Genomic DNA, 26161 nt, shown 5'->3' on the forward strand with positions numbered 1-26161 from the left:
AATGACAAGACGTTTTCAGGTTGTAATAACTTTAATTTCCTGCCATGAACTTGATCACAAAAAGCCTTTCACATCACGAGGAGACAGAAAGAGCAGAAGGTTACAGAGACGAAGGATGGCGTCCGTCTTCGCCTTCGCGAAGGGAAACCAAACATAACAAAGAGTGAGAATAAAAACTTGGATCAACTTTTCCCCCACAGTGATAAAAGCGATCAAACCTAACAATGTACAGACAGAGCTATAATACAGAAACACTACAATACTAAAGGCCCCCCCTCCCTCCCCGATATCAGCCCCCCACGTGACTGCTGAAGCCGAGGGCGCACGACCACGACGCACTAATGCCGACTACTGTACACCCGCCCCTCCCCTGGGTCCGGTAACGGTGCTGTGTGAAGCCCCGCCGCGTCTTCAGTTCTTCACCTGTGCGCTGGACATTTAACCGACTCGAGTCCACATTCTGATTTCAGCCTCACATGCTTTATATTCCTGTACTAGCCAGAAAAGAACTTTAATTTATCCTGTAAAACACCTCAAACACCTGGGCTCTGTGAGGGCGGGGCAATGCTGCCTCATTTCCCACACTTGTTTTATTAACACGTCAGATATCATCAATACCAAGGTCGGTTTGGGCATTTAGGTCAAACATATATTTTTTTATCATTATTATTATTATTGTTAGCATTATTGGCCAACAACGCACACATAAATGCGACAAAGTTCCAAACAGCCAACTTGCTCGTCAGCGATCGCAGTTACACTGCTTAAACAAAAGGGGGCGCTGATATCAGAGGGCAGGCTGGGATGTTCTCTCCTGGCTAATCATCAAGAAGGCTGTGTGTGTGTGTGAGAGAGAGAGACAGAGATATGGACTATTGTTTTTTTAATGAACACTTTTCACAATAAAGGCCTCTGACTGTTCAGTAGAAGAAGACTTTTATTGTGAAACAACAGGAAGTGAGTTATCTGAGTTTACAGTTGTGGGTGTGATTACGGTTTAAATACAGATAAATTAGCCCGGATTCAAACTCACATGAAGCCTGGTCCTTACTCATGTAACTGTACGCAAATACAGTGAAATTACCAGATGTTTACAAGTATTTACTCTGTACTTTACTACGTTTCCTGTGGGAAAAAAGCATATTTACTGTATATATTTACTCTGTAATGACATGAGAAATACTCGGGTAATCACACTGTAAACTCAAAAGAAAACAGGGTAACTGTAATGAAACTGCGCAGTAATAACAGGTGTGCGTATCTTTGTGTATGTGCAGATCTTTGTTTGTGTGTGTGTAGCTGGTGGTACTAACATCAGCCACCGATGCTGCTGTGTGGATTTTATCATACATTCTCTGAGTGGGAGTGGCGGTGCTGGTGGAGGGTGGAGGATCCCCATCCCCCTGGACGCCAGCGACCGTTTGTTTGTCGGCCATGAAGCAGATGTTGGGCAGATTTACAGTTTTAATGATCCCGAACAGCCGTGCATGCTTCACGTGTCCCTCCGTGCAGCGCCGCAGGAAACCGTGTGAGGAATGTTGTCTGTGACAGAATGAGGCTCGTTTGGGTCGCCCGTCTCAGCGCGTTGACTCAACTTAGTTTTTAGTCTTTTTTCCTTCATTTTTGTTTAGCAGGTTTTTGGTTTTTATAAGAAATCTTAGAAAAATGTGATGCCTTGGAGAGGAGTCTGAACGCAGCCATTAGCTCAACCACCACATCTGCAGAAGGAGGTGTGTGTGAGGGGAACAGAGAGGTGAAAATGTGACTGGCCAGGTCGGACCAAACACAAGTGCTAAAGCGCAGCGACCTCAGTAAAAATGTGGGAAAAGCTGCGAGGACGATGGTCCAACAACAGAAACAGAACAAGTCTCAGATCAGGACCTGAGTGTTCAGCCATGCTTCGCCTCCTCGTGCATGACGGCGTCACACAGAGGGCTAAACGACGCCACGGCACGAAGGCTCTAATCTAAGAACGTCACTGTAAACACGACTCAAAGACCAGGAACGGGCTCGGCTATAAATATATAGAGACCTCTGACACTTGTGACTTTAATGCATCCAAATTTCACTTGCATTCGATGTTAGCTGCCGATACGAGTGAGCACAAACCAGGCAGTCGAAGACGTTCCCACGAAGCCAGCGTCGGAAATAAAGGTAGTACGTGTAACATCCTGTTTTTCTAAACTGCTTTAAAAATGCTCAAAGTTAACTGGAGCATCACCAGGATGTGAAGAAACTCCACATCCAAAGCCCCAGCGTAGCGTGCGTGCGCATGTATGGAGCGGTGAGCCGCGCTCATTTACAGCGTGAAGACACGTGCTGGTGAAATGCTGCCCCAGGTGGTGAAAGGGGGAATCACAACCAGTGCCGTTAAGTAGGAGGTTTCGTGTTTATTAACCCGCTGCACCTCCAGTATTAAAAAAAGGCTTTATTTACACAGACAGGAAGTGAAGTTGGCAGGCTGCGTTTGGTGCTTCGGGTCACTCGTGTTACAGCTGCGCTCCTCTGGATGACCTCTTTGTTCGAGGCGTGGCTCGTGGGCGGAGCTTTAGCTGCGTTTCCCTGTTTAAGCCTGTTTGAGTAGAAGAAGACTCTCCGAAGCCTGTGACGAAGGCTCCGCGTCGTAGCCTGGCAGCTGCGTGGCGGTGGCTGCCGTTTAAGACAATAAAGTTTTTATTGGTTTATTTATTTTATTAGAAATAAAGTTTGAGGTCATTTGTTTCTTTGCACATTCCTCTGAGGTCAGAGGTCAACCGATTCGAGCCAACTGACACATTTTCACCTCTGTGTGCTCCCTGGGATTTTCTGTGTGTGAGGAAAAGTAGGAAGAGGAGGAGGCGCCTGTCTGGAGCTGCTGTGATTGGAGGACAGGCGGTGATGTCGGGCGTTCCTCTCTCTGCCGGCTCCATGGACTCCGCACGGTCTCTTCTCCATCTGCTCTAGGTTGCCTGCAATGAGACGAGACACACCTGGATTATTGGCAGGCAACCGAGCACGCCACAGGAGTTCTTCATATCTGCGGGGTGGAATGCCGCTCTCTCTTCCTGTTTCACACACGGCCTAAATTTCCCTCAACAAGGAATAAGTCCTGAAATACGGGATGCCTGGCTTTACGTGTCAGGACTGTTTTGGCAGCTTTTGGACAGAAGCTCTGCCGAGTGGTGGGCTGACCTCTGCGCTCTGTCGCTGCATCTTGTGCACGGAGCAGGACGCCGGCTCTTCTTCCCCCGACCCCTCACGCTCCGACTCGCGCTCCCGTTTCCCTGTGATGCCGCCCCGGGGGTGCAGGAGGAGTCCTGAAGGAAAAGGAGGAGAAAGGTCTGAGCCGAAGCTGACGTGAAACACTTCAAATGCTTCCTGCCCACGGCGTACCTGGGTGCTGAGGCACAGCAAACTCGTGGTAGAGTCGGCTGCTGGTGTTCTGGCTGGTGTCTGGCACTGAGTGGTATCCTGCATCGCACACACACACAAACACACTATAAATACGACATCGTGCCACTAAACTGTGAATCTGACCTCAGTCCACACAGGAAGCTGCGGCGTCATGTACCATGCTGCTGCAGGCGCTGATGCTGCTGTCCAACGCCGCTGGGGCCGGTCTGTTCTTCGCTGTCAAAGTTGAGAAGGATGCTTCCGCTGCCATTTCCTGTTGGAACCGGGCTCCCCGACACTCCGGGCGCTGAAGACCACAGAAGAAGACGTGACTCAACAACAGAGCTGCCAGAGCAGCTGGAAGCTCGGACTGTGTCCAGAGGCCTTACTGTGTGAACTGTTGGTCCCTGGGTGCTGCTCTCCAGGGGAAAAGGCCATCATTCCTCCATTCCCGTTCCCGTGGGTGGACGGCACTGATGCCAGCAGACCTGAAAGACACACACACACTTATTACTCGTAACTTTGACAATTTGAAACTGTAATAAATCTGAACACTGCTGCTACACGTCACAGACATCAAACTACTGCAGGTTATTCCATCACATAAAACCTGTTTGGAGGAGAAAAACACTCCTGCAGAATAAAAACTAGGTTCAGCTTTGAATTCGTTTTTTTCATGTGCATCTCTCTTAAACTCCTGAAGCTACGACGACTCAAACCTCTGGAAAGAATCACATGAGTGTGTGAACTGAAAGTTTGCGCAGCACGAAGACAGAACTTGGCCTCATTAAATATTCTAAAGTTACTGATAGCTTTAGTTCCTGGAGCGACCGGGGCGTGCTGTGCTGTGGTTTAAGGCTAACGTTTCATGTTCTCTGATCTCGTACCCAGTCCTCTGTATCGGCTCAGCTGCTGGTAGATCTGCTTCATCCTCTCGATGTTGAGCCGGCTCGCCTCTGCGTGGTGCACCATGGGCTTCGGGTAATGGACTCCAATGATGCACTTGGCCGCCGCCTGCACAGACTCTGGAGCGTTCCACGGGTCGTAGATGAACTTAGCAGGAAAACCTCGGAGGACAGGTAAGTATCGTCTGGAAGCAGATGGAGACATTAGACATGCTGGCTTCTGTCAGCACGAGGAGGGGTACAAAGTGCATTGGGGTGGTGGTGATGCAGGGAGGTAAAGGGTTAAGAGGAAAAAATGTCATGTCTGAATGTTTCGGAGCTACCGTCTCAGATATGAGCTGAAATGTGTGTTTCCAAACTTTAGCTGCTGCTGTGTGAAGAGCTGGCTGAGGTTTAGGCCTGCAGCCGGAGCACGCTGGTCTGCAGCCCTTCGTGCTTACAAGTTTTAAGGAAGTCAGCTGCTGCAGAACGAAGCTACAAACAAGCACAACACTGCACAGTAAGGCTACAGGACATGAGTCAGAAGCACTGCGGGCAGTAACCGTCACAGGGCGCTCAGAGAGACGTTAATGCTGCCAAACGTGGTGGAAAACCAGGGGCTGTGGTCCCAACAACATTTACTGTGAGCTGGTGTGACGGCAGCCACGCCACGCACACGCAGAGCGACGCTGCGAGAGCCAATCAGACTGCAGCAAGAGGTCAACATCTCACAACGTGCAGAAGATTCCTTGGACTGTCGTGGAAAGAGAGCCACCTACCTACTGCGCTTGGTCCGACCTTACCGAGTCCGAGGAGGGGACACAGGCGGGGCGGAGGAGAGGGGCGAGTGGAACTGTGGGAAGCGGCACAGTGGGGGCAGGCAGCGGTGCGGCCGTGTGGACGCACGCGTGCTCGACGGACGGAGAGCGCCGTGTCGTTAGAGACATCACTGCTGATTGGTGCCGCTAGGAAGACGTCTACTGCAACACGCCATTAGAAAGCACAAAGTTTTGAGCCCACCCGCCCAACCCCTCCCACCCCACCTGGACCAGAGCCGGCGTACGGTGGAAAAGATCTGCCATCGAGCTTCCTGTCCGTCCATCGCTCAAAGCTCTTCTTCGGTTTCATTCCTCACAGCTGAACAGAAGAGGAAGCTGAAGTTCTCCTGAGAGCTCGCCGTTGATGACAGAAGTCCTCCACCGTACCTCCCAGCTCTGGCCCCACCCTCCCCCAACCTTACCCCACCTCCATCCCCTTCAAACAGCAGTGGACTGAGAAAAGAGCTCAAATCTGCCCCCCCTGCCCCTCTGACTGTGGTGGTTGTCTTTTAAGTGGTCAGTGGGCCCAAAGCCTCTGCTGACTGTCCTCTCCCATCGCCACAGCGCCATACTCTGGGCCGGCACACTAGGGAGCCCCCTCATTTCACCAAAAGGGACCACAACCCTTTTGCCAGGAAGATCCGCGACCTGCCGGCAGCACGCGAGCCGATGGAGGGCGGCGGGTGGCGTGGGCAATAAGGGCTTCCTCTTCCTGTCATGTAATCTTTGATGATGTAATCTTCAATCTGCTGCACGGCTTTGGATTTTCACCTCACGCCTACACTGGCAGATATGCAGACATCTTTAAACATAAAGGGTGGGGCTGACTCTCCCTGCTGCATGTGGTTGGATGTTGGATGGATGTGACTGGGTGGATGATGGTCGGGGAAAAGCCTAAGCCTAGCCATGCGAGGGCTGCTTATCCTCTGCAGTCAGATCTGTATCTCTGATCTCGGCCTGTTTTTTACCCTACGTGATGCACATGTGCACTAGTGATCCACGCCATGTGTCTGAGTGAGCCAGCCGCCGCTCCAGCTCCGCCTGAGCCGCAGGGCTGCATTCACAAAAGCAGAGCGCCACTGAACATTTCACAAAGGGCCTGATGAGGGGCTTTGCCCAGCGCCTGGACAGTGGACCGGCTCGCGTGGCACGGCGCAGGTAACGAGTACCGGCGCCAATCGTGCTTCACTGCGATGGCAGAGCTACAGCTGGTCCAACGCCTCTCCTCACTACCCTCCGTGGAATGCTTCATAACGCTCTACCTAACGAATGCAGGCGAGGCGTTTGCATTTCCCTACCAAGCGGTCAGAATCCCTTTTGACGAAATGAGACGCCACCGAGTCATAAACCTGCTCAGAGGGTGCCGCTGGGGCGCGAGTGCCTCAGGGCTGCACAGGTACATGAAACAAACCGCCATCAACAACGTCCATCCACGGCAGCCCCGGCTGGAAGCGCAGGCTGCACCTGGGTGGAGGGGCGAGAGACCGGCCAATCACCTTAAAAGCAATCAGCTACAATCTACGAAGGGGAGAGGGACCGCTGAACTTTCCCCCCAACCCCCAAAAATCACAAACAGAGTGGAAGGAGGGGGGAGAGAGCAGCAGTAATGAACACGCTGCTGCAGGTACACGTCTACTGATGCATACATGTTCAGAGTCACACACACACACACACACACACACACACACACACACACACACACACACACACACACACACACACACACACACTGTGAGGTCGTTAGCATCCTGGATCCCAGACTAAGTGCTGAGGTGTGAACAGACAGCTACAAACAGCTGATGACACACAGACAAAGACGAGGAGGGAAGGACGCTGGTTTGTTGACTTACCCTAAGATCTGGACGTCCCCTTTATCCCCCCATCTCTCTCTCCCCCTCTGCTGTCTTCAGCTGACCTGTCCCTGAGCTGACTGTGTGTGAGACACTGACGTCATCAGTAACTGGCAGGTTCCATCAGGTGTAACAGGTGTTACTTTTAAAACAGGTAAATCTGTCTGTGCTTCCCCTGTGACTCACTGCTCTCCTCTGATGACCCTCAACGCTCTAATATCTGTGCAGTCCTGAGAGACAGAGGGAGGAAGGGCGCCAACCAGGTGCGGGCTCAGCTGTTGGCACCAAGGGGCGATAGAAGGAAAGGTACCCACCTGATGAAGTCCCCGTTGGGGTCGGTGCGCCGGCCGAAGCCCACGGGGCAGTAGCAGTGGAAGAACTGCTGGAAGAATGAACTGCAGGACAGCCACATCCAGCTGCCCGCATTCACGCTCCAGTCTGCATCCAGCAGCAGCTCCTCAAACACCTGCAGCAGGTAACCACAGCCCATTAAAACAGGAAGTGCAAAAATAAGCCGACACCTGAGTGAGTAACATCACTTTGTTTTAACTCGGTTGTTTTTATTCCTTAAGCATGAACGGAAGTTACTGGCAAACGTGCCAAAATAATAAGGCCGACACGAAGAAGGAAAAACACCTACGACATTAAACCCTGACGCACAAAAATAAAGGCAGTAATGCGGTCAGCTGTTCCCGTCTGATTCATCGGCATGTTTCAGTATCGGCACGTCACCGCACCATGACCGCTTCCCATGTGCTCACCTTCATTCCTTCCTCCCAGCTTATCCACAGGTCTCCTCTGGTGAGGAAGCAGGCCACGGCATGCCGGGCCAAGTGATGAATCCACCCCTCCTGCCTCAGCTGAGTCATGATGGCATCGATCCAGGGAAAGCCCGTCTTCGCCTCAGCCCACTTGGCGAGCGCCTCAGGATTTTTGTCCCAGGGAATGCGGACGCAGATGGGGTTTCCCTCCATCTTGTCGAAGCGTGGGTTGTTGGTGGCGGCGGTGTAGAAGAACTCGCGCCACAGTAGCTGTCCGTAGAGCGAGAGTGGAGGAGAGCTGTTCTTCTTCACCTGCATCAGTAGAAACATCACAAAAGCATCGGGTTAAAAGCGTTCGGGGGGGTTAACTCTTTCAACCTCGGCCATCGGTTTTATAAAAGTGTTTCACTTCAACGACGTTCTGTTGATCACAGCAGTCAGTCACCGTTCGACCGTCTCAGTGGGTTCAGCAGCACCGACCTGAGCCCAGCGGTGATGTCACCGCCCTTTCGGTGGGGCCTTCATGCCAATATTTCATCTCTGATGGTTCAGATCTGACCAATCAGATCACTGCATCTGGCAAGTGCACTCATAGCTCACACCTGCACTGATATGCAATGATCTGGAAATAATAAAATGATATTATTCCTCTTTGGGAATCGCCTTGTTGGGCCAAAAATCCCATTTCATGTCAAACTGCGTTATATTTGGCGTGTCTCATAGATTCACAGATAACGTGTTTGTGTGACAGCCTGCCTTCTTTAGTTTTAGCTTCTGATTCAAATGTGTTTGTAGTGTTAGGTTGTGTCTGCACACAACAGGCACAACCTAACACTACAACACTGGTTCAGAATGATTCAGAGGTCAGAGTTTAACATTACAAAGACCTCTGGACAACTGTTGCTCAAGAGCACTTCAAAGATTACAGGAACGTTTGTGAAGAAATGAGGGGTGGCTCAAGACTTTTGCACAGCATTGTCTCGTCTATGGAGTTCATTCGTACAGAAACAGAGTAGCAGATGGGCTCTGCTTCATACACGTCCATAAATGAGATCATCGCTGCGGTGCAGTCGCACCGATGCTTCGGGGCAGCACAAATATGCAACAGCAACGTGTGGGTCTGACGCAGACCTTGCGGTACAGGTCGGTGAGCTTGAAGTAGAAGAGGCGGCAGGAGAGGCAGCCGAAGCGCAGGTATGGGCTGAGGCCTGTTGGGCTGGCCAGCAGTGAGTTGGCGTTCATCCTCGGACGCTCGAAATTCGCCACCCACGCCTGGAGAGAGAGAGAGGGAGAGAGAAAGGAGGGGAAGTAAGATGGCCACGTTAAAGTATTCACCAAATCACAGGCGGCTGGTTTGGAAAGAAGCAGGGAGTGTTTCACATGTCTGTGAACCTGAACAAAAGACGTTTTCGGACAGACAAGAACATGACAAGAAAAGAAAGCGAACAGTGTTTGTTAGAGCAGGGCGATATGGCCAAAAATATTTATCACGATATATATTTGAAAATTTGCGATAACACGCAAGAGACAAAATACAACTCCACAACTTTACTAGCGCAAAAACCCATCCATTTATTTTCACTTAAACAAGCAGCTGTTTTTTATGTGCATTAAAGCTATATAAAAATTGAACAGTGCAAATGCAAATTCCTTGCTGAAGGTTTAACCAAAAGGCATTTCCAGTAGAAATGGGCTGACATATCCTGAGCATAACCATGTATAATATCCACCAAAGTTAAAAAGAGGTGCTTTGCAATATTAAACTGCAGTGTGCCAAATAAAAACGTCAAATACGTATTTTTTTGGACCATAAACTGCACGGGATTATAAGGCACATTAAGCGAAACAAAGCAGTCAGATGAATCAAACTTGATTAAACTCATTCTTCTTGCTTCCTCCACTTCTGTACCATTGATTCATTAATGTTGAATTCTCTGGCAGCTGCTCTATTCCCATGTTGCTGCAGTATATTAATGGCTAACCTCGTATTGTGGATGGATTATCTCAGTTGTTCTCCTGACTGAAGTTTGGTCCGTTTACAGCATCCTGCCATAGGATTGCATTTGTCTCTAACCATGATGAACCCTGAAGTTAACTTTTATCGAGTGGAAAAGTGTTAGCGTTCATCCTCCAGCTTCACTGTGTTTGTTGTGCTAACATAGCTGTGTCGTTAGCGATCACGTAGCACATCATTATATACCAGCTAGTCCAACTTCAGTAACCCTACAAACGTCACTGCTGTTTAGTTTCCTGTCTTATTATATGTTGGAAGTGACAGCAGAGCTGTACGTTTGAATTTGTTCAGAAATCTCTCAGTCAGAACATGCTATATCATGTTTAGGTAACTAGCAAAACTAGCGAGCTAACTTCCGCTAACTTCCTGCTAGCTTCTAACTCCGTTAAGTGTAATAAATCCTGTTTTCATGGATGCCTGGATGTTAAACTTAACTGTTACACCTGGTAAAGCAGCAACGCTGATCATTTTATTAAAGATGAAAGAATTTAGACAGTTTTTTAACTCTGATGCCGCAGTGTTCATTTGACTTTAGGACCTGAAGAGACAGAGTTTAGGACCCAGATTACTCCCAGATTTACAAGCACCTTAGTCCGACAAATACGGCAATAACGACGGCCGCTTGCATGTTCCTTTCTCCCTTCTCATTCTCTGTCGCCGCCATGCTTTTTCGGCCATGTGCATATGAAAACAAAGGCCCTGCGCATGTGCATTTTACCCACATTCTATCGCCATATTTCATTTTCTTATCGTTGCCTAACATTGTACCGGTATTACCGTGAACGGTATAATATGGCCCAGCCCTACTAATGTGTTTACTGAAACAGATGAGTGCGCGTTTCTTCTGTTGTGATGCTGAAGATCTTTAATCTGCCCCATCAAAGATAACAGCCAATGAAAATAGGAGCTGCGTCACTGAGAAGTCCTCAGCGCTTCTGCTGAACGTCATCCCCTCAGAGCTTTCTATGACCACAGCCCACCATCAGCTGCAGTACCCACCTTTCTCTCCAGGTGGCGCTCTATCCTGGTAAGAGCCTCGGTCTCTCCTCCTGGCCACACGGCTGACGGCAGCCCCTCCGTGTCAAAGCCTGAAAGAGACGGTTCACCTTCATCATTGTCCTTAGCAGGTCAACCTTCCATAAACACACACAGCCAATCAGAACTCGGCACCCCACCCACCTGTCTCCCATCCCAGACCTGCTGGATTACCTGAACCTGCTCGCTGTGCCTTTAAGTCACACCTGCACAGGTGAAATTTAAACCCAAGGTACTCAGAGACACAAAGAAATAAGCTTCGACTGGTTGTTGGTAATGGTGTTGTGGTTCTTTTTTGTTTCTTTTGTTTTGGTTTGTTTGTTTTTCCATAACTTGTGTATCTGCAAATATACACATTCTGTATTTTTCATATGAAAGAAACTATACTGTGGTGGGGCTTGCTAATTTCTTGTTTTTGATTTATGTATGTTTTGTTTTGTTTTGCTTTACTTCATATGTTTCATATGTTGTTTGTTTAATTTAAGACACTCCTTTTCAAACAAATAATGGAATGATATTTTGTAATGATTGTGAAGCCACATGTTTGAAATGCTTGAAATAAAAATGAACTGAACTGAACTGACTAGTTCAGGAACAAAAGAGCGATGCTCCGTCATTCCACGACCGCGTGGGTAAACCACCCGTCACAACCCTGTGGGTAAATGACCTCGCCATGACCCCGTGGTTAAACGACCCTGTGGGTAAACGACACCGTGGTTAAACGACCCCGTGATTAAACTAACCCGTCACGACCCCATGGGTAAACGACCCCGTCATTTCACTTCTGTAACCTCTTGAGAACGAGCTCAGAGTAAACGTCTGATTGGTTTGAAAATAAAGACTGAAGATGATTTATTTTCATGTTTTATCACCAGAATAAAAAGTTCAATATTTCATTTCTGGACTTTATTGACGTTATTGATCAGATCTGCTCAGATGCGGCCCGTCAGTGAACCTGCTGTAGGATGAAGCAGAAACCGAACCCACCGTGTCCCCACCTGCCAAACCCGAGGACGACTCGGACTGAGAGAGCGGCGTGGGCCTGACGCTACGACTCGTGACAGATTCAACTCTGAGTGAGGAGAAGTCATCAACGAGCACCAGAAGTTACTTAATTGGGATCAGATTAGAGTTATATTGGGCAGGTGTGCATCACTCTACACGTGACCTGAGCGGCAGCTGTGAGTGGCAGATGGAGGCGGAGCTTTGTGGAGCAGCAGGTTTCTTTGAATGGGGAGCAGACTGAGGATCAGCACGTTCATTCAGGAGCACAGAGCTCCTTAAATGTCTCAGGGTCAGGTGCTCCACAGCAGGTGCTCCACAGCAGGTGCTTGCATGAATGGACAGAGACAGATGGCTTCACCCGACTCAGAGCTTTAAATTAGAGAGCAGGTGACAGGTTTGGGGTTTAATTATGGGAGGAGTTCTTCTTTCGGCATCAATCAGCTGACTGCAGTTTCTCCTTAAAGCTGAATGAGTCCAGAATCAGATCCACCAGGCTGGAAGCTCTTTTCCTGCGTTTAAAACAGCTCCAGCAGAGGGCGCTGCAACAAGTGTTTCATGTCTGTTTGTGGAGCTGCAGAGGCCTTCGCTCAGGCTCGGTGCCCGGGTCACACACAGGAACAAATAAAATATGACAATGAAGTCGAGGGACTCAGCAGAGAGGACAACTAAGCCAAAGCCCTGTTTGGGGTGGGCTGGTCCCTGTCGTCTGAGAAACAAATCAGTGTTTCAAAGTGAAAAAAGTTTCAGCCAAATATCTTTTATATTATTTCACTCCAGACACTCATCCAAAGCTGATGTGTGTCATCAGCTTTGGATGAACGTGCAACACTCAAGAGCTTCAAGCGTCACAGCTTCACTCAGGAGCCACGTTTAAGGTCTCCTGGCCCTTACTTTGATTTTAAAACTCTCTGGGACAAAACCTGCAGGTGTGAAAGCAGCAGCTGACTGACGGACGCTGTGCAGGAACGCCATCAAACTGCACCGAAGCTGTGATGCACACAGCTGCCACAGGGGGCGCTGCAGGCCTGCTCAGCTACACTCAGTGTGAGAGAGAGTGCGTGTGTCTGTGAGAGTGTTTCTGTGTGTGTCTGTGAGAGTGTGTCTCTGTCTGTGAGAGTGTGTGTGTCTGTGTGTGTGTGTGATTTGATCATTGGTCGATTTTTATGGGCTCAAATTGTAGTCATAAATATTTTGTACTTGTAAATCAGGTTTGTATGCGTAAAAAGAATTTGTGTGTGTGTAAGCAATACGCGTGAAACTCTATTTTTCTTCCTTTCATCTGATTGGTCAATGTCATGTCAATCACAAATTTAACAGTCCAATCAGAGAACAGATGGGTTTGGCTGTTGGAGGGGTTCTTTTTTTGAACTGCAGGTCCTTGAAGGGTGATACAGTTTGAAGCTGGAGGATCTCTGTATAAATATCCGATAGCAGTCAGGTCCCCTAACTTTCCGCAGCTGTTAAAAGATAAAGTTGTGCTATATCAGTGGTTAGAAACACCATCATTACTTTAGGATTAGTTTAACACAAAGTCAGGGCTGACCCGGGACCATGGCTGTGAGTCACAATGCGCAGCATGAAGGTCCTTTCACATCGGACGTAACATGTGCTGCTAATGCTAACTGCTAACTAAAAGCAAAGGATCCAGAATTTGTTGCGCTGGCTGCTGAGCTCTGTGGGGTTTACCTGTACTAGATGCACCTGCTCCTTGTCGTTTCTATCTCTGACTTTACGTCCTCTACAAGTGTTTCAGTTTTTTTATCTTCAAATGTTCAATAAAAACATGTATGCTAATTCAAAACAAAGAAAGCTTTGTAACTATCCCCACTAGTGAAGACTGTCATTTCCACAGCACTGCCTGGCCCCCTGAGGTCTGCAGCACTGTTGAAAAGGCTCTGGAGGTCCTTTTATTAAGCACGTAAACCTGTGACACCAAACTCGGACCGCCACAGACAGAAAAAGCTGGGCTGGCATGTAAAAGGGCATTTACTCCCTTCAAGGACCTGAAGCTCCATAAAGCACCCCTCCAATAGCCAAACCCATCTGTTCTCTGATTGGATTGTTAAATTTGTGATTGACATGACATTGACCAACCGGATGAAAGGAAGAAAAGTAGGGTCAAAATTCATACTTGTAACCTGAAACTTCAGTGCAGAATTTCACACGTATTTTTTGGCCACACACAGATCTTTTTTACGCACACACAAATTCTTTTTACACATATAAATCCTGATTTACAAGTACAAAATATTTATGACCACAATTTGAGCCCATAGATCTTCGCCTGTTTGTTGTTGGATTTTGGTTTTAGGGCGTGGATGAATAAGTACACGGAGATTCTGATTGGTGCTTCAACTACGAGAAACGCTGTCGGCCATCTTTGTGGTTGTTTTCTCGTGAGTGTGTTTGATTTCTCACCAAGCTCCTCCAGCGAGGGGACGCCGTACTTGTCCCCGTGGTCCTCAAGGACGGGCGTGACGCAGTGCCCCATCAGTGTGTCCGTCAGCATCTCCACAGGCATCTCCGGAGGATCCAGCCGGCTGATCAGAGTCTGGAAACGCTTGTAAGTGAGCGGAGGCTGCCCGCCGTTCAGCTCGATGATCCTGCGGAGAAGCAAAGAGGAATCTCATGACACATGACCGTGATCATGTGACCTCAGGCTCCATGACGGTTTGAAACAACCCTCCCTGAATGTCCTTACAGCGTCGCTGTGTTCTCAAGGATCCGCGCTGTCGTTAAATAAAGCTCACTCACTTGTCAAGGTCATACAGGGTGTGCGATATTTTGACGATGACCTCCACGCCCGCCTCCATGGCCAGCTTCTTGATGGCGGCGTCTCTCTCCTTCCCAAAAGGCTCTGAGTCGTATTCAAAGGTCAGCCGGGAGATCTTCCACTCCTGAGAAACAGAGAGAGAGGATTCCCAACAGGCTGCAGGAGCAGCAGAGCAGAGCGCCCTGGTCACATGTCTGCCCTAACCCCGGAGTAGGATTTCCTGCATCTCACCTTAAAGAGCCGCGGGAACACGTTGGCTGGTTGGCCCCTGATGACGAAAAGGCGAGAGTTGAGCTTGCGAAGGCTGGCGTCCAGATCCTCCAAACACTGGAGAAGAAACCTGAGGAGAGACAGGAGGACAGAAACGAGATGCATGACAAAGCGAAAATCATTGACCCTCATCTAGGACGGGAACCCAGGGATTCCCAACACCTGCGCCCCTGCCCCGCTGGGCCGCGAAGCTGGAAATGCCCTCTCAGAGTTATCCACTACAAAAACACTTTAGTAATAATTACAGCTCACAGGAAGATGCTGGATCCTACAGGTGAAACTCGCGCTTTTAAAACCCGACCCAGATAAAAATCATTTCGCTGTAATGAGACAGGCTATGATCCACAAATCCTCTCAGCTGCCCCCTCTAGGGGGCGCCACAGCGAAACCCTGAGAAGTTTCTTGGTTTTTGGAAAAGAAAGCGTGCATTCATGTGTGTAGTGTCTGAAGCTGATGAGCTCTGAGGGCGTGCTGGGGTTCTGATCAGGTGTGACTGCAGGTCCAACAGACCAGACAGAGTCTGATCGTTACAGCTCCGTCCCCCCGTCTGACCCCATCGTTAAACCGCCAAAGCTCTGCCTGCTCCCAATCTGTGTGCGGCGGCACGTGAGCGCCTGCACACACTCAGCCAGGAGGTTTTATAATCACCGTCTGCTCTTTTTATAGCTCGGTTCAGTCTGCAGCCACTCGGGCCTCCGAGCAACATGATGCCTGATTTCAGGAGAATAAACCGGCCCGACGTTGACTTTACAACGAGCGCAGAAACGGCTCGACCAAGGCCGCAAAACCAGCGCAGTCATCAGATTCAGTCAGTCAAACGCAAAAGTCCCCCGGACCTGATGTCCAAGAACGACTGTGAGCGAGCTAAAGACGACGGTGCTCACACAGCACAGCGCTGTGGTTTCTCTGCAGTCGGCGCTCATGTGTGCAGGGACTCAGAGGCTCAGTGCAGCCCTCAGTGTGGCCTCCGTTATTCTGTGCCTGAATCCATGGAAGTGAAACACGTTCTGATCACTGAGGTTTCTGCGTTTTCAGATGGTGAGAATAAAGAGGACAATGACCAAAACAGTGAAGAGGCTACGAGCCCGAGTCCTGACCCTGAGCCACGCGTCTGCAGTCACAAAGACAAATGGCAGAACGGCGCCCCCTGGAGGAGGAACACTGACAGTAAAAGACTGTTCTGAGGAAATCCTCATTTCCATCTGACTGGATGAAAACCAGCCAGACGCTCGGCTCCTTCGTGCCATCAGCTGTTATGTGTGCACACGTGAGCACCCTCATGAGCGTACACGTGCAGAGAGTGAACCTGTATGACCACGTGCACTCAAGCAGGCTGGTATCTTTGATGGGGAAGCTCGCACTGCTGCTCACGTACATGCTGGTGAAAACACAGGGAGGCGCTGTGTGTGTGTCACTGTATGTATGTGTGTGTGTGTGTACAGCCATCCTTATATAACTGTTCTGGCCTACATCTGTCAGAGCAGACACACTCAGCTTCGACCGCTCCACAACACAATCCCTTAGCCCAGTAACCTCATTCCTGTCGCACACACACACACACACGCGTGCACACAGAGACACACACACCTGTAATGAGTCACAGGCTGAATCGAGAGCAAATAGAAACACTGTCCTGACTGGATGAATTTGGTGCTTTGACACTTTCACGCAAAACCTTCAGGATAATTATCATGAAATAAATCCAGACGTTGTGTTTTCCCTGATTCCTTCAGCACGAGTCACTCTGCAGGCTCACACTTTAACACTTCAGAAGATCTGATCAGCTGGAGGCCTGAACGGCTCACAAACTGTAGAAACCTCATCAGGTGTTGGAGCTTTGTGCGTAACATCATTGTTGTCCAGGAGGTGTGAGTTTTAGAGCATTTGTTTCTCTGTCAGCAGTAACAGCAACACAGACACTACAGGAAGTCAGGTGACAGAGTGAACTCTGACATGATCACTCTCATCCTCCATAGTCCGCTCAACGCCACAAACACGTTTAAGAGCACAAAGACCCTCCCACTGTGTTTGGGTGGGCTCATGTGCTGTAGTGCGTTGGCTGTATCTCTCCAGCTCTGGTTGGAGTTCCCAGGCTTGGTTCAGTAAGGATGAATTGTTTCAGAAATCTCTCAGTCAGAACATGCTATATCATGTTTAGGTGGAAGCTAGCGAGCTAACTTCCTGCTAACTTCTAACTCTGTTAAAAGTAATAAATTCTGTTTTCATGGATGTTAAACTTAATTGTTACACCTGGTAAATGGCCTGTATTTGTATAGCGCTTTTACTAGTCCCCCCTAGGGACCCCAAAGCGCTTTACACACCCAGTCACCCTCACATTCACTCTCACATTCACACACTGGTGGAGGCAGCTACGGTTGTAGCCACAGCTGCCCTGGGGCAGACTGACAGAAGCGAGGCTGCCATACAGTTTGTGACGCCGCAGTGTTGGTTTGACTTTGGGACCTGAAACAGACGGAGTTTAGGACCCAGATTACTCCGCGAGGCTCCAGACTACGGCAGCTGTAATGCTCCGACAAGCAATCAAGCGGTGCAGCTTCGTAGCTTAGCAACGTCATACTAAAACATTTTTGACAGCTCTGCGTGTCGTGTGCTACAAAATCGGTTCGTGGTCAGTAAGCACAACCAGAATTCACACATAAGGCTCACTGTTGATTTGTGAGAAAATTAAAGGATTTTAAGTGCGCCTTATAGTGTGTAAAGTACGTTCTACAGAAGATATGATATGGATTTTAGGCCATATCGCCCAGCTCTACGAGCACCATCACAGACCTGAAACAGATCAGGACTCATTCTGGAAAGCTTCGCAGCCCATAAGCAGCAAGTCCAGTTTGACAGTATGGCAGCTGTGTTTGACGAGTAGAGCTCGCTGGCTCTTCATCAGGGAGAGGGAGACTCAGGCCTGATGGAGTAGCCGCCAGCCTCGCTCAGAGGGAATGCTCGGCATGCCCGACGCTTACGTAGTTTAACAGACTGTTATTTAGTTTGATGCTCCTTTATCTTTTCCTGCTCCTCCAGCATCGATCAGCTGTGTGTACGATTGAATAAGAGCCACGTGGGAAAGCCTCCCCTCATGTAGGTCACCATCACATAACCGCTCATAAGTTTACTGCACTGGCACACTAACCTACATGTCTGCACAGACTCTCACATTTCCCTGAAAATGGCAAAATATCTGGTCCCACATTAACAGGCCACTGCTCAGCCTCTGCACTCACACGGCGCTGGTGCACGCTGACTGCTCCGCCTCTTCGGTCCTTCGCCAACCAAGCAGAACCAGAACCGAGCGGGAAACTTGAGCACGTTCGAGGACTTTGAAAACAAGTGTCTGAGCCTCTTACTGTGAGGATGATGGTAATGTCAGAAAAATCTCCATGATCATCAGAAAAATAAAAGCCTGTAACAGAAGCGTATCGATAAAAATGAGTCCATATACAAAATGTGACACTTTCTTTACTGTTTATAGATTTAATCTTAGGAAGACCCCCCCCCCAAAACGTCCACTTACATCCTGGACTTTTAGGGATGGCGTGACTTTATACACACATTGAGATATAAAGGGAGCTTTAACATGAGCCAGTTGTGACTGATTAATAAATACAAAGAGGACTGTAGTTAAATGAAAGCTGCAGAACGGGTCGTGGATGTGCCGGTGGGTTTCTGGCTGAGCACAGCAGGGGAGGCAAAGCTGAACACAGTCCAGAGAACCAATGCCAACAAATAAAGAGTGAAATGTGGAGCAGAGCAGCAGCAGAGCAGAAGTGAGCTGAAGAGGAGGAGAGGAGCCACGGAGGAGCAGTGTGAATGAGACGCTGCAGGCTGGTGAGTGTGAAATCTCTCAGCAGCTCAAGTGCATAATTCAAGCTATGGTGGCTGCTACAGGACAAACATGTTTTAGTCTGACACGTTAAACTTGGCCCTTTAATGACCACCGGCGTGCTTCTGAATCTGGATCCACCCCCAAGTGTTTTTCCCGGCTGTGTGGGCTGGCAGTCTGCTGTTTACCTCAGCTGTCAATGCACGTGAGCAGCGTCCATCTTTCTTTACACAGTCAGAAGCTCACTTCTGACCAATGACAGCGATACTGAGGTGTGCTTTTGAGGACTCGCTGAATCAGTAAGCACTATTGTTAGCCCGCGCTAGCCTCTGTTCGCCCGCGCTAGCCTCTGTTCGCCCGCGCTAGCCTCTGTTCGCCCGCCCGCGCTAGCCTCTGTTAACCAGCATTAGCCTCTGTTTGCCCGCGCTTGTCTCTGTTAACCAGCGCTTGCCTCTGTTCGCCCGCGCTTGCCTCTGTTCGCCCGCGCTTGCCTCTGTTCGCCCGCGCTTGCCTCTGTTCGCCCGCGCTTGCCTCTGTTCGCCCGCGCTTGCCTCTGTTCGCCCGCGCTTGCCTCTGTTCACCCGCGCTTGCCTCTGTTCGCCAGCATTAGCCTCTGTTAGCTGGCTTTAGTGAAACTGTTGGACTCGGACTCTTACTGAATAAACTTTCATAGGATTTGAGAATATAATCAAACTGTTTATTGGGGGAAAGAGTGACTTCTACGATACTACAGCCGAATATTAGCTGTTATAATGTTAAATCGTAACCAGCAGTGGTTGTTCAGCTGGCTCTCTGGAGACGTTTTATCCAGATGTCTGTGCAGGCTCGTCATCCAGGTCATGGGGGTCTAAGGAGCTGCAAGAGAAAGTGACTGGACTTCAAGTTTCTTGAAGACGTTTAATCCAACAATAAAATATATGATCCTTTAGTCTGAAGATGGCACACAAAGCCTACAACCTCTTCTCCATCACCTCTGCTGGATGGTCAACGTTATTAGTGAGAAGGGAGATGTCCTTCAAATATGGTGGGGGAACATGGCGGCTTCCACACACTGCCAAGTATTTTGCCTATATTAAATATACGTTGAATGAATGAGTTTGTTGGGAGAATAATTACACACTAATCTATGTATAATTATGAGCACAGGATCCTTCTTCTCTTAAATATGTGATTGACACATGTTTGTTATAATCTGTGTTTATTGGTGGAAAATATAAAAACCTTTATGATCTGTAAAGAAGTCGTTTGTAAAACTGATTTAAGTGTTTATTCTGTCAAATCTTAGGACGTTTCAGCTTAGTCTGGTTTGTTTAAGTGAAGCTTGCAGCACAGATTAGATCTGGGTTAACAGTAACCTACATCTCAGGCAGCTCTCTGGTTTCAGCGTATGTTATCCAACGTGATCGTCTCTGACCTCTATACGAAGTCCTGCAGCACACAGAGGATGTGGGTCGGGAACACAGAAAGCTTCAGAGGGTTCTGTTCCATCAAGTTTACTTTCAAACGTGCTCATTCAGGAGACGGAGCCATTTAATCCCGGTGTGACTCGAGGTTTCAGGTAAAGATAACGAAGCTAATGGGATGATGGGCTGCCATCACAGAGCTGCAGGTGTCACAGCAGCTGAAAAGACATCTGCTGGCTCTCATTCATCTTCTCCCAAAGCAGGACATTAAAGCTCAGAGCAGCTCATAATAGAAGGCTTCAGCGACGGCGCACTTCTAAGCCACGGTCTGCAGATTTAGTTTAAGACGCGAAAACAAAACCTCAACAAAATAAGCTTCTCCCTTCAGAGTCCACATCCCCTCAGCTGCAGCACAACCCTGCGAGTCCTTCTGCTTCTCCTCCCCTTACGACTGACTCAGAAAAACCTTAAATGTGTTTGTTGGTCACATGAACAGAAATGGCAGGAAAACGCAGATTTTAGCTGTAGCAACACAAACTCACTGCTATTCCCTCTGCTGCCCCACCGGGAATCCTTTGGAAATTCTCCAGGTTTTCATCCCAGGTCCCTGCATCATGTCTCAGATTCAAGGCAGACTTTGATGCCACGCGATCATAAAGTGAATATTCAACACAGGAAAGTACGACAGCTTTAAGAACTGGTGTCTGAAAATAAGAATAAAACCTGTCTCACTGGCATCAAACACACTATCAGGGCAACCGTGGCTCAGGGCGTTGGGAAGCTCAGCTGTAACCGGAAGGTTGCCGGTTCGATCCCCCTGCAACACACTTCACCTACTGGTGTTGGCCAGAGGGGCTGATGGCGCGATATGGCAGCCTCGCTTCTGTCAGTCTGCCCCAGGGCAGCTGTGGCTACAACTGTAGCTGCCTCCACCAGTGTGTGAGAGTGAATGAATAGTGGAATTGTAAAGCGCTTTGGGTGCCTTGAAAAGTGCTATATAAATGCAATCCATTACTACAGGGAGTGCAGAACTATTAGGCAAATGAGTATTTTGTCCACATCATCCTCTTCATGCATGTTGTCTTACTCCAAGCTGTATAGGCTGGAAAGCCTACTACCAATTAAGCATATTAGGTGATGTGCATCTCTGTAATGAGAAGGGGTGTGGTCTAATGACATCAACACCCTATATCAGGTGTGCATAATTATTAGGCAACGTCAGAATGTCAGAAATGTATATTTGTGAATGTGGAGATGTTATATTGGTTTCACTGGTAAAAATAAATAATTGAAATGGGTATATATTTGTTTTTTGTTAAGTTGCCTAATAATTATGCACAGTAATAGTCACCTGCACACACAGATATCCCCCTAAAATAGTTAAAACTAAAAACAAACTAAAAACTACTTCCAAAAACATTCAGCTTTGATATTAATGAGTTTTTTGGGTTCATTGAGAACATGGTTGTTGTTCAGTAATAACATTATTCCTCAGAAATACAACTTGCCTAATAATTCTGCACTCCCTGTATTAGCAGTTTCTGCGTGGACTCTAAACTCCATCTTTTATTAATATTTATTCATTTTCATTAGTTTGAATGAAAAATATCCGTCTGGGAATTTCTGGAAAGTTTCTGGAAATCCATGAGAAACAGTCACAGAGCGTCACCCATGTGCACTTCCTGTCTCGATGCCGAAACTGCTGACCAGTTTACACTTTTAGCATTGCAGTCAGCTGGATACGAGCGGGTCACTGCCTTCAGGGTGGATCGTGCTGCGCGGCGACCAAGAATAGCAGTTCAACCCCGCCGGTCTGCACGTGAAGCCAAGCGGCGAGCAGCTTGGTCTGACCACACGCAGCCTGGACAGCGATCCTCTAACCTACTTCTGCTGTAACCTGCTCATCGCGCCGGCTGACCTCCTTTCCTGGGATTATGCAGAAGTGAGCGACTGTGAAAGCAGCTGAGCGGGCGTCTCCGGGTGAAACCCGGCGCAGAGAGACCACCGACCCATGGAAAAAAACGTCTGCCGTTAAATAAAACTCATGTGACTGACATCAGAGAAACGCTGACATCATGCTGCGCCTTAAGGAACTGCAGCTTCGCCCAGCACCGGTCTGCTCATTTCCTCCTGCTGGACTCATAACGACAGGACCACCAGATCGTCATGGAAACATGTCAAGTTTGTCAAACGCACGCGGAACAACGAGCAGCATGATTCCAACACCTCTGCTGTTATCAGGAAGGATAAAGAGGTGATTTCTGTCCTTACTGAAGAAACAGCGAGATGATGCTCCGCAGAGAAGCATGAAGTGCTCCTAAACAACACGCCGCTCTCTCGCCGCGTGTTTCTCAGTAAAGACATGAATGATGGAAAAACAGAAACTATTTAAAAACATCCATTTTAAACTCAGTTTCAGCATCAGATCATTTGAAGTCCAGTTAACTTTAATGGTTAAAATCGCGTCCTGATAGGACTCAATAACAGATTAATAACTGATAATCTGATTGTAACTTAAATCCTCTTACCTCCACCTGTTGACCCCGACGTTGGACGAGCCCGCGAACCACGGGTCCAGGAAGTAAACGCACCGCACCGTGGACGCCCCTTGGACCGCCTCCCGCAGAGCTGGGTTGTCGTGGAGACGGAGGCCCTTCCGGAACCAGTGGATGGAATTTAGGGCCATTTTATTCTGAAAGGAAAGAGGAAACAGGAAGAAGCTTCGGTGAGTCTACTGAACCGAGCGGTGGGAGGCGCGTCTCGGCGAGCAGTGGCGTGGGATGGGCCCACAATAGAAGCAGGCTTTTACTTTCTGCTGTGGGTAGAAACAGTCACAACAAGCTCAAAGCACAAGGTTAAAAAATCTTCAAACCTTTTCCTGTTTCCTCACTTCCTGTCGTACCTCATAATCTGATATTGAGCTCGGTGAGTGCAGCTCACTCATCACAGAGTTCTACAACCAATCAGACTAAAGAGCTGAAGGACGGGCAGCACCGACCCCCTCCATCGCACCTGTCCCACAGGTGCTCGCAGGATCTGTCAGCTGCGAGAGAAACGGTGAGCAGAGTGTTTACCTGCTGAGAACTTAACCCGATTACTGACACTGAAACATCAAAGCAGCAGGTGAGCTTTACCTGCAGCGCGGACAACTTTTACTGCCTTTTGTTTCGTCTGAGCTCGTCTTCAAAGGTGAACTCGCCGTGCTCAACAAAAACTCAGCGCCTCGAAGATTCACGACAGACTCAGAGCGCACACAGAGCTGTGAGACATGGACGCACGGTTAGCGTGTGGTGTTTGTCTCCACACCTGGACGTTTGCTGCACGCCTAACACTGCACACCTGTTTATCACACACACGCCATTATTTAGAATGTGATGTAAACAGTGTCATCAGCGTGGAGGAGATATTTCAACCAATCACCAGCTGGAGGCTCGCTTCAGAGGTTGAGTCGTAGTGTGGTGGGCTCATTTTCACTGAGGACACAGTTTTACAAAGATGCGTTTCTTTGTTTTTTAAATATTTTGAGTGTTTTTTTGTTTTTTTTTTACTGTTCTGCATGAAAAACATACAGACGACACCAAACACCAGAAAACAAGAGCAGCCAATCATCGCTCAGTGAGTCCAGACTGCTTCCACGCAGGCTGATTTGAAATAAACGTACAAAGACAAAACTTATTGAGGTCAGATGACAAGCCAAGCTGTCCCCTCCCCCAGCTTTAAGCAGCATCATCACACTTTCAATATCAAGAATATTAACAATGATGACGACACTCCCAGGGTGCACCTGGGTGAGGGAGTGCCGCTGGGCTGCAGGTCGGAGCTCCTGCTGCTCCTCCTCCAGATGTCCCAAACACACTAGATTATAATCTGAGCCTGGTCTGTAAACTTTCCAGCTGTGCTGCGGGTCTGCACTATGTGCGGCTTCAAGGATCATCTCTGGGGCGAACCTCCTCCTGTGCAACCCGCAGCGCCGCTCCGACTTCTTCCTAACAACAACACAAACTTCCCACTGACCCACTTTCCCCCCGACTCAATCAAACCATCAGCACACCGACCCCCGATCAGCACACCGACCCCCGATCAGCCAGCACAGGAAGCTGCTGGTTCAGAGATCAGCTGTGGGATCAATCCTGGGATCCAGGTTGTGACGACTGCGGTCAAAGCTCCGCTCTTGTGATTAGTCGGCGGATCTCAGACGTTTCTGACCTTCAGGATGTCCAGCGGCTCCAGCCTGAACTTCTCATCCTCACACTCAGCCCACGCGATGAAGATGAAAACATAAACGCTGAAGCTTTCGGCACGCCAACAGGCTGAGATGCGTTCACGGACCCTCCAAATGGAAATTAGGTCACGGAGTTTTTTTGTGAATGGGCTCTCCGCCTCAGCGCAGCTCCGGCTGAATAAAACCGGTGCGAATCCAAACCACATCCACCTGCCCCTCACACACCGGGGAGACCCCCCACACACCTGCCCGGGACGGCACACCCGATACGGCCCCAGAAACTGGGTCACCGGAGCGGAGCTTATGTAACCGGTGGCGCTGTATACGCCGACCTCCGTCTCCCCCCAACCCGCACCCACCCGCTCACCTTGTGCTGGCTCCCCGGAGGTGACATCTATGTGAGGCCCAGGGACGGGAGCATGTCTTCGGGCAGAGCGGAGAGCTGTGCCGGGGTAGTGTTTGCGCGCTGGGTCCCTCTGACTGTCTGCACCTCGAGCCGCTGCTGCGCTACTTTGTTTCATAACACTTTGGCTCAGTGCGCATGCTCCGCCCTCTTACCCACAGCTCAGGCTGCGTTCATGGAACGATGGAAAAAAAGTGCACCGAGAAAATAAATGATTAAAGTCATAAAATAAATGAGGGGTGGTCATCAGGAGGAGCTGAAGAGACGCTGCAGAAGCTGCCCAGACTCAAAGACTCCAAGTCAGGAGGGTGGATTTCTACAAAGGAGTGTCTTGTTGTCTTGTGATGGACAGGTGCGAGGTTATCGACGGTTCCAGCCTCGTACAATAACGATGCTGTATTACACACCACATCAGTTAGTTTCACACGAGGCGTTTATGGAGGACACAGCAGCTCGTCCTGAAACCACAGCTGTCATCTCCACATTTCCACTAATACGCCGTCGTCCTATTCTTTCCTACGGCACTGGAATGCAACACAAGCACTGTTGAACGCGCATGCTGACGTGCTCCATATCCGGGCTTCCTCAGTGGCTGGTTAGCAGTGACGTGCTCCACGCCGAGTCACGTTTATTAGGCGTGGAGATCCGGAAGTCCATTTAAGCTGGGCAGACGCTTGCTGTGTCCCAATTCAGGGTCTGCACGCTTGAAGTACGCGCACTACGCGTACTACGTACGGTGCGTACTATAAGTACGCGAAGTGCGGAAATGAGAGGCTTGTGAAATGGGACGGTATACGCTTCGTCGCGCTGTTCAGGTTGCCTAGCAACCATGATACTAACCGCGAGACACGTTACATACAGCTTTGTGTGACAGAAATGAAGGAGAAAAATGTTTTGTTGGTCATTAATTTTTGTCATGACATCACTTTGATTAGTTGAGTATCTGAGGCTGAGACCACAGGACTGTAAACATGATTGTTGGGCTTCATTTCTGTGCTGAACACTCATTTTAAGATTAGCTAGTAAATAACAATCAGCTAATGTTGTTCATGAGACTAAAGTCATCTCACTGTGGTGATGTAAATATAATATGGCCAATATTATAGTATTGTCAGATTATTATGATGTATGTATATACATACACATACATATATACACATATATACATACATATATATATATATGCATATATATATATATATATATATATATATATATATATATATATATACATACATACATACATACATACATATATATATATATGCATACACATATACATATATATATATATATATATATATATATATATATATACATACATACATACATACATATATATATATATATATATATATATATATATATATATATATATATACATACATACATACATACATACATACATATATATATATATGCATACACATATACATATATATATATATATATATATATATATATATATATATATATATATATATATATATACATACATACATATATATATATATAA

At 48.3% G+C, this 26161-nt stretch overlaps 1 protein-coding gene across 1 annotated transcript; it reads right to left on the reverse strand.

Annotated features, from left to right (window-relative positions):
• Window positions 1–663: 663 nt before the first annotated feature.
• On the reverse strand, window positions 664–24786 carry cry3a (cryptochrome circadian regulator 3a). The gene is made up of 15 exons (XM_085444519.1): window positions 24610–24786; window positions 22549–22712; window positions 14744–14852; window positions 14494–14636; window positions 14158–14342; window positions 10699–10787; window positions 8817–8957; window positions 7686–7997; window positions 7239–7390; window positions 4260–4462; window positions 3762–3860; window positions 3551–3679; window positions 3373–3450; window positions 3172–3296; window positions 664–2948 (listed from the first exon to the last, which is right to left on the reverse strand). Exons 1-15 carry the CDS (start codon window positions 24634–24636, stop codon window positions 2940–2942), a joined length of 1965 nt encoding a protein of 654 aa, XP_085300645.1. The 5' UTR covers window positions 24637–24786; the 3' UTR covers window positions 664–2939.
• Between the last annotated feature and the right edge of the window lie 1375 nt (window positions 24787–26161).

This window comes from Copadichromis virginalis, linkage group LG20 (genome assembly GCF_057382275.1).
Source record: "Copadichromis virginalis isolate Kocher_CV1m ecotype Utaka linkage group LG20, C_Virginalis_male_GT1.1, whole genome shotgun sequence".
Lineage (NCBI taxonomy): Eukaryota > Metazoa > Chordata > Actinopteri > Cichliformes > Cichlidae > Copadichromis > Copadichromis virginalis.